Source organism: Micropterus dolomieu, linkage group LG19 (assembly GCF_021292245.1).
Source record: "Micropterus dolomieu isolate WLL.071019.BEF.003 ecotype Adirondacks linkage group LG19, ASM2129224v1, whole genome shotgun sequence".
Classification (NCBI taxonomy): Eukaryota; Metazoa; Chordata; class Actinopteri; order Centrarchiformes; family Centrarchidae; genus Micropterus; species Micropterus dolomieu.
In genome coordinates, this window is record NC_060168.1 from 5,402,431 (window position 1) to 5,411,751 (window position 9,321).

At 40.2% G+C, this 9,321-nt stretch overlaps 1 protein-coding gene across 1 annotated transcript in view; it reads right to left on the reverse strand.

The window, feature by feature from the left end:
• LOC123958345 (GDNF family receptor alpha-4-like) overlaps positions 1 to 9,321 on the reverse strand; it is a 111,847-nt gene that overhangs the window by 13,166 nt on the left and 89,360 nt on the right. Inside the window, exons 5-7 of the mRNA XM_046031669.1 lie at positions 6,348 to 6,457; positions 3,529 to 3,663; positions 1,160 to 1,296 (exon numbers count right to left, since the gene is read on the reverse strand). Coding sequence (XP_045887625.1) covers positions 1,160 to 1,296; positions 3,529 to 3,663; positions 6,348 to 6,457 — 382 coding nt within the window. The remainder of the gene's footprint in view (positions 1 to 1,159; positions 1,297 to 3,528; positions 3,664 to 6,347; positions 6,458 to 9,321) is intronic.

Genomic DNA, 9,321 nt, shown 5'->3' on the forward strand with positions numbered 1-9,321 from the left:
ATCACCTTTCCTTTTAACAACACTCAGTAAGCGTTTGGGAACTGAGGACACTAATTATTGAAGCTTTGTAGGTGGAATTCTTTTCCAATCTTGCTTGATATACAACTTCAGTTGCTCAACAGTCTCCGTTGTCGTATTTCGTGCTTCATAATGAGCCACACATTTTCAATGGGAGACAGGTCTGGACTGCAGGCAGGCCGGGCTGGTACTCTTTTACTTCGAAGCCACGCATTTGTAACACGTGCAGAATGTGGCTTGGCATTGTCTTGCTGAAATAAACAGGGACGTCCCTGAAAAAGACGTTGCTTCGATGGCAGCATATGTTGCTCCAAAACCTGTATGTACCTTTCAGCATTAATGGGGCCTTCACAGATGTGCAAGTTACCCATGCCATGGGCACTAACACCCCCCCATACCATCACAGATGCTGGCTTTTGAACTTCGCGCTGATAACAATCCGGATGGTCCACATGAGGGATCGATGGTCACATGCATGCAATGTTGGTTTTCGGCCTTGCCGCATACGTGCAGAGATTTCTCCAGATTCTCTGAATCTTTTGATGATATTATGGAGCCTAGATGATGAAATCCCTAAATTCCTTGCAATTGTACGTTAAGAAACGTTCTTATTCTACTGCAACTTTGAAACTGCTACCAAAATCTATGTCCAAGTAGTCCAAAACATTACACCTCACAAACTGTTAAAATATTTAAAATTATTCTATGGTTAGTTCAAAGTTGTTGTTTTTTGCTTTGAAAACTTTTCTTCATAACTACGTTAAAATGGTCAGACAGAGAACATATGGTAGGCTACTTGTGGTAAATTGAATCCACATGTGTTGAAATTTCAAAGATTTGGTATATATGTAAAGAAAATGTTTAAACACAAACTCCACATTATGTTTTGTCACAATCCAAAAGGAGCAAGTGAATATAAAGTTCTGAGCTTGCAAGAAAAAAGCAGGTAAACGCTAAAAATAATAAACTGATAAAAAAGCCCCAGCAATGGAGATAAAACAAATATATTAAATAAACAACATAGGCTGCCGTGTGACAGTGAAAAGATGGGCTCAAACCAAAGATAATAAAAAATGCCTTGGGATAAAAGTCTGAAAGGTAATTTAAAATGTGAAGGCGTGATGAGCTGAATTGTACTCACAACGTTGTTGTGTTCAGGCAGGTGGTTGTTGCTCAGCAGCTCATCCTCCTGAACCAGCGGGGAAGGTCTGGGAGCAGGATGGGGGGTGATGTCTGCAGGCAGGGAGCCGGGGCTCCCCATCCAACTGATAGAGTTGCCTGCATGGAGACACAGTCCCATCACTGCTTTTGTGTGTGTGTGTGTGTGTGTTTGTGTGTGTGTGTGTGTGTGTGTGTGTGTGAGTGGGTGTGAACATATCTATTTGGCAGCTTTATTGTTTGAGCTGGCAGCAGCTTGATAAATCACTGAGCTTTATGGGAAGTGCATTGACGCATCGACCCAGGCTTTAGTGTTTGGACATACGGGCTCAGTGTGTATCGACAGCCTTATTGACAGCTGCTGTGCCTGAGTGACACCTGGAGGTCTTTACCCTAGGGCTCCTCTCCGCACACCTCTTGATTCTTGCAGAAGCCTAATGCTGCAGATACAGGCTGTAAGACTCTTATGAATGCTAAGGCTGTAACATTTAAATAGGTAGAGCCAGCCACCCAGACAGATTCAGCAGATATTGTGTCAAAGACATTTTTTCATGTATTCCCTTTAATTTGTTTGTCTCAGAGTATCTTTGATGGTGACATATGCATTCTATTTTCATAATTCTGGTTTAAATGTGACTTTCCATTCCAAATAATCCTCAAAATTCGAAATACTCAAGTGCTTTGGGGTAAAAAGAATCTGAAACAACATCCAGGGCATCATGGGATGGTAACATATTCCATAAAACCACAGGAAATAATTATGGATTATAATAATAATTCATATATTTCTTAGGATATTTCTTAATAGAAATATTGGTTGCACAAAACTAACTTTACTTTATTGCTGGGTATTAAAAGTAAATAGCACATTTTAGAAATCCACTTTACTGGAACAATAATTAACCTGAGGAGTCACTGCAGCCTCTCAGACCAGAGGATGCTGGATCATATAGGCTATGGATATAGGCCATTTAAAAATAATAAAAAACAAAGCAGGTCCCTCCCAAAATTATAACTAATTGCGTATTCATAACAGCAGCAATGAGTATGATTTTTACAGTACATAACATTTCTTAATGTCACAGGCTGAAATAGAAAAAACAACGCATGTTATATTAATATGCGAAATCTACATTGATTACAGCGGTTGACTTCAGTCTTCTGACCGGCTACCGGAGTCCTGTGTCGAATCCAGTAGTGTATACAAGAAACCCGTCTATACACATAGCTTTTAATTAAATTTTGCCTACAGAGCCCCAGTAACCCACCAGCTTTCCTCTCCTGGATTACTATCTGGCCCCAGGATTGTATACATACATGCAACAGTTACTCACATAATCACTCAATCAATCATTTTCATAGCAAAATAAAAGTGCAAGAATGTTTTTTGCAGTAATGCTTTACATTGAGTAGAATTGAGAGCTTTTACTTTGAAAAATTCTGAATGACATTAAAAAGAGTCTGTAGCCTGCTTGACACACCTCTGAAATAGCCATCAGAAATTTCCTCTGCCTGGAGATAATGGGGAAAAGAAAAAGCGTCCCTGGGTTGAGGGATGCGAATGAAACACTGAAACACTGACACTACAGCATTTGTGAGCTTTATTGTGAGCATGTGAAACAGTTGCTTCATAATCAAATTGTTGAAAAGGGGGAAAAAATGCCATTCTTCCAACGTGGAATTGAACACGCAACCTTCTAGGTGACAGTCCTGCACTTTACCAACTGAGCTAACCAAAAACTATTACATTTAGTTTAAATATTGTGCCTCATGCTCTCACCCACCATCTACAAGATCAAGAAGAAGGACAAACCGCACTCTGTAGCGCTGTTTGTCCGTTTTGGGCTACTGCAGAAACAACATGGCGACGTCCATTTAAGGGGGACCCGCGGTTGTGTAGATAAAAAATGGCTCATTCTAAGGTAATAAAAACATAATGGTTCATTATGTAAGGTCTTTATACACCACTGAGAACAAAGTTATAAAACATAGTTATGTATCTTATATCGCATTTCTTTCTATATCCTCAGAAATATTACACACTGAACCTTTAGGGAATTTTGTTGTGATATTGTGCTATAATGGTGCACAGTCCCAAACAAATGAGCAATTAATCAAGTTATTAAAATCAAACTGACACACTATGAACCAAGGGCTTTGTTAGCCACTGGCGGTCTGGGGCAGTTGTCCACTTTGACCAGGTAACCCAGCTTGGTATGAAAGACGTTTTATGCAGCCAACACATCTACTACTACATGGGATCTGGTCCAGCTCAGATAAATTACTGCACTGACCAAATAGAGTATATAAAAAGAGCTACATTGGAAACATGCAAATAGACTGTAGACTCACGCAGGCAGCTGTTGTGGGTGAACATGCGCCGCAGTCTCAGACATTCCTGCCACTGGTTGCCACTGCCCTCACAGTTGCACCACAGTGACACATCTGCAGAGCTGTTACCGATGTAGTTGGGTGTCATCATGGTACCTACAGGTCAGAGAGGTGAAAGTTGGCAAATACACTTTTACTTTGATTTTAATTCATCTGGGGTTTTTTTTCCTTTTATTTTACAGTTATTCAGAAATGTAAACACAATTGTTAGAAACAAATTAGGCCATGGTCAAAAAGACTGGAAGCCTCTACTGGCTTCTATACTGCATTTCATTTTGATTTGTGAGAAAATTAGTTAAATTGCATTATGGCACGAAACAGAGAGAGGATACTGTTCTTTTACTTCAAAGAAAGCCGAAGCATAGCCTGTAGAAAAACGTGATGTAGATCCTGTGACATTTCCTAAGAGAGCTGAAGGGACATTTTGAAGTCTGGAGTTGGTGTTTTTCTTCATAATGCCATCTTCGCCATTTTTAGAGCCAAACATACCAAATGTTGACAATATGCTGAAATAGCAAACACCATAGCTGAGTGCGACACACAAAACAATACCACTTTTAAGTCAGTTCAACTGTTTGATTTTCTTTCCTAGAAGAAATAGTGAAAATCAATACTTCATTCATTTTGAAGCTTGGACTGGAAGACGATTGGCCTAGCTTAGTATAAAGACTGGAAGCTGGGGAAAATAAATGGTCTGTACATATAAAGCACCTTTCTAGTCTAGACTCAAAGCGTTTTACACTACATTACATTCACCACTTTTACGTGCCTTCATACACTGATGGAGAGAGGCTAAGGTGCCTCTGCCATCAGAAACAAAAGTAAACAGAACAACACATTCTCACTCCCGAATCGTCACATATTGTCGCTTGGTCAAGGCCCTTTGGCGTCATTTATTAACGCCCTGTGTAACCCTTTAGCGTCATTTTTTGACTCTTCAGGCTTCATGTAACGTCCGGTTAGACTTTCAAAATAAAACGCTAGCATTTCGAACAAATGTTACTTGTGTAACTTATGGAATTTATGTAACTTGCCTCAAATAAACATATTTAATGTCGACTTTTTGTTTCACACGAGGCACAAACACCCTTTTCTGGTTCAAAGTCCGGGTTCTGGCCCTCCATTCACCCCAACCACCTCCTTATTCAGTTTTTTCTGTTAAATATCATATACCTAACTTTTTTAACATACTGAGCAGCTAGTTGGAGAGAAGTTGATTACTGGCCAGGCGTGGCTACACGTTCTGACAAATAAATGCAGGTGTCAAATGGTTTTTACAGAGTTTTTGGGATGTATGAGTTTAGTGATTGAAACAAATAAAATCCCAGACTAATAATTTTAATTAAATTTAATTAAATTATTGTTATTCTTATTCTTATTCTTATTCTTATTCTTATTAATAATAATAATAATAATAATAATAATAATAATAATAATAGTACTTTTGTAATTACGCAAACGGGGGTTGTGGGGGGATAAGATCAAAGTAATTGGTAAAAAAAATAGAGGAGGAGAGAGGGGAAGGAAGTTAACTAAGGAATGCAGTCTTGAAAAGGTGGGTTTTCAGGGCCTGTTAGAAAGATGGCATGGAGTTAGGCTGTCGGATGTGGCTAGGGAGGGTGTTCCAGAGGGAGGGTGGTGCAAGGGAAAAGAACCTGTCACCTCAGGACCGTCGCTTTGTCCAGATGGTTTTTAAAGTTGATGCCTTCGCAGACCTGAGGCAACATGTGGAGGTGTGGCAGGGGAAGAGGTCAGAAAGGTAGAGAGGGGCCAGGTTATTTAAGGCTTTGTAGGTGATGAGTAGAAGTTTAAAGTGGATCCTGTATTTAACCAGGAGCCAGTGGAGGCTGTGAAGGATGGGGGTGATCTGATCTCTGCAACGGGTCGAATTGAGCATGCTGGCAGCAGAGTTCTGGACGTATTGAAGTTTATTGAAGATTTTGTTAGCTGAACTGTAGAGGATGCTGTTACAGTAGTCTGGAAGTAATGAGGGCATGTATGAGTATTTCTGCAGCAGGAAAAGTCAAGGAGGGTCAGAGGCGGGCGATGTTCTTGAGGTGGAAGTTTCTGTGACTGGGTTGAGATAGGGCAGGAAGGAGAGGGTGGGGTCAAAGATGATTCCAAGATTGAAATCCTGGGTGGAGGGGGTAACAATGGAGCCATCGATGTTGAGTAAAAAGGTCAGGGTGGAGCTGGTGAGGGAGTTAGGGCTGATGACGAGGATTTCAGTAGTTTCAATGGCCATTTTGATATCACTTGTCCACCAAAAATTCATATTCAATTCATATTCAAGGTTCTTATAAAAAAAGATTCTCAGAAATCTTCAATTTACTGCTTTTTTTAAAAGTTAAGTTTTTTTCTTAGCCCAGATTCCCATAAGTTGAAAAAACACCAATAACTTTTGACATGAAAAATTTCAAGAACCGTTAATCCTTTTCAGTTATGTTCTGTCAGGTATATGCAGTATTTACTGTGATCCACACCTCAACTCTCATTAATGTTATAACTCAGCTACATTATTTTACACAGTAAGACAATTAGGAGTTGATAGCTAAGTAGCGAAGACATAAGACGTATTAGTCTAGACTTGCTAATTTGACAATTTGTTGATGCATGAAAGATATAATTTCCATACACCTATTTATTGATCGGTATTTGACAGCATGAAGTAAAATATATAATCCATAGTTCAAATGGCCAAGGACTCTATCTCCAAAATTTCAGGAAACTCTGTATTAGGATTTTCAAAATGTCCCCCCACTTGCCCCTGAAGCCCATACCGATGAGTCCAGTGTAGGCTCGGAGGCACAGGCCTGCAGAATCTTTCAGACAACCGCTGGCCGTCTGAGGAGATGGCTGGCAGTTATTAAGGAAATCAGCCAGTCTGGACCTGGCAACAACACAAACAACAGCTCAACATCAAACACAAGAAGTGGGCAGAATATCTGGAAATATATGTTAGGGTTTTAAGTCCCATACCAATGTTTTTAAAAAATATAGTATTAACACGTTTTACTACTTGTAAATGTTGCCTTTTGTCTTTCCTCTCATTATTACTTTTTTCTTGATACGTTTTTCTTTTGTACCAGGTGTTAAATGTTAAATATCCTTAAATTTGTATCAAGTATCACTATTTCCTCTATACATTAAACATTTCAAGTGTAAAGCCTAAAAAACATCAATTAAACCTTCATAGCAAAAAAAGAGGATTTACTATATTTAAGTAAATAAATCATATTATCATATATCATCAGATTACATCATCAAAAAGGCCCAGTAACACCAGCATTTAAAATAGTGACATTTTGGTGAAATTGCTTCCTCATTACATCAGTGGACACAGAGTGAGATAGTGAGATATACAAAGAGTTCAGCCGACCGGACTATTTAACTCTTTGGTTTAAGGAATTTCTCTCTTTTAACGATGTGTGGCAAGACCATGACATCAAGGAAAGGACAGGATTGACTCCATAAAAGCACAATAAAACATGGTCAATATGAAAGTATGAGAGTTTCCTTAAACATTATAAGCGCTGTTGACCCTTTTCGCACACAGCTTCACAGTTGGCTTCAAATTTGCATCAATGATGGTTCCCTGGTATTTATAAGATTTCACATACTCGATGGTCTGACCGTTAAATAAAGTGTCTTCACTCATGTGAGTTTTCCAACTAAAATCGTTGAGCATGTCTTTAGTTTTAATCATGTTTCGTGAGGTTTGAGTCCTTCACCAGTGTCCAAACTGATCAACGACAGGACCGTGGCTGGTATCATGAATCAGACTTACAACAACAGAGTCATCTGCATACTTTACAATACTTCTGTTATCATTTCTGCTCTGACACATATTTGTATAATGAATGAATAACAAAGATGACCACATACACCCTGGTGGGGAATCTGTGGAACTACACTTCCGGTCAGACAAAATACAATCTACCCACACTCTCTCTGTCCTGTTAGTTAAAAATCAAGGATCCTTCTGGTTACAATATGGGGTTGGATCATGTTAAAAGCAAGCACATAAAGGTCTGGCATGATTCCTGTTACCGTCCAGATGTCTAAAAAGCATGTTAAGCATCCACCACTCCTCTGCGAAATCTATGCAAACTGCAAAGGATCCAATGCATGTTCAGTGTGCCTCAAAATCCCTGACCTGAGCAGTTTCTCAAAGATTTTCATTAAAATGGAGGTCAGAGCAACGGGCCTAAAATCATTTAGCATGGTAGGACAACTGGATTTAGGAACAGGGACTAATTATATATATATATATATATATGTATATATATATATATATCTTCTTCATCTTCCTTGTCCTCACCCTCGGGTTTCACACAGACAAATAGAAGAAGTGGCTGTTATCAAGAAATCCTACCAGTAGCTGGAAAAGGCTGGACTGAAGGACAGCACAGAAGCACTAAGAACAGGCACTCAGTACAAGATCTTTAGAGGCTGGGGTCTACCACACCAGGCAGGACCCCAGGTGCACACTGTGCAAGGATGCCCCTGAGACAGTACAGTACATAACAGCAGTGTGTAAGATGCAGGCAGGAAGTGCATACATGGAACGCCGTAACCAGGTAGCTGTCATTGTGTACAGGAACATCTGCCATGAGTATGGTCTCAAGGTCAAAATAGAAGACACCTCCTAAAGTAGTTGAGAATGACCGAGCTAAGATCCTGTGGGACTTCAAGATCCAGACTGACAAAGTGGTGATGGCTAACCAACCAGACATCGTGTTGATCGACAAACAGCAGAAGAAGGCTGCGGTGATAGATGTGGAAATCCCAAGCGACAGCAACATCAAGAAGGAACATGAGAAGCTTGAGAAATACCAAGGGCTGAAAGAGCCCCCAAACTGGGAGAGTGGCTACAGCAGATTCCAGGTAAAACATCAGAGGTCTCTGTCCAGAAGAGTGCAGTCCTAGGAACAGCTAAGATACTGCGCAGAACCCTCAAACTCCCAGGCCTCTGGTAGAGGACCCGAGCTTTTATTGTGTGTGTGTGTGTGTGTGTGTGTGTGTTAATTACTCTTATCTTGTTTTTTGTATTATTCTTTACACTTGTTAAAGCACTTTGTAACTTGTTTTTGAAAAGTGCTCTACAAATAAGGATTATTATTATTATAATTACGATTAGGAAACACTGTGGGTAATCATTTGGCCACTGATGATAAGACGACCATTGACACCTTGCACAAGGAGGGCAAGACACAAAAGGTCATTGCTAAAGAGGCTGGCTGTTCACAGAGCTCTGTGTCCAAGCACATTAATAGAGAGGCGAAGGGAAGGAAAAGATGTGGTAGAAAAAAGTGTACAAGCAATAGGGATAACCACACCCTGGAGAGGATTGTGTAACAAAACTCATTCAAAAATGTGGGGGAGATTCACAAAGAGTGGACTGCAGCTGGAGTCAGTGCTTCAAGAACCACCACGCACAGACGTATGCAAGACATGGGTTTCAGCTGTCGCATTCCTTGTGTCAAGACACTCTTGAACAAGACACAGCATCAGAAGCGTCTCGCCTGGGCTAAAGACAAAAAGGACTGGACTGCTGCTGAGTGGTCCAAAGTTATGTTCTCTGATGAAAGTAAATTTTGCATTTCCTTTGGAAATCAAGGTCCCAGAGTCTGGAGGAAGAGAGGAGAGGCACAGAATCCACGTTGCTTGAAGTCCAGTGTAAAGTTTCCACAGTCAGTGATGGTTTGGGGTGCCATGTCATCAGCTGGTGTTGGTCCACTGTGTTTTCTGAGG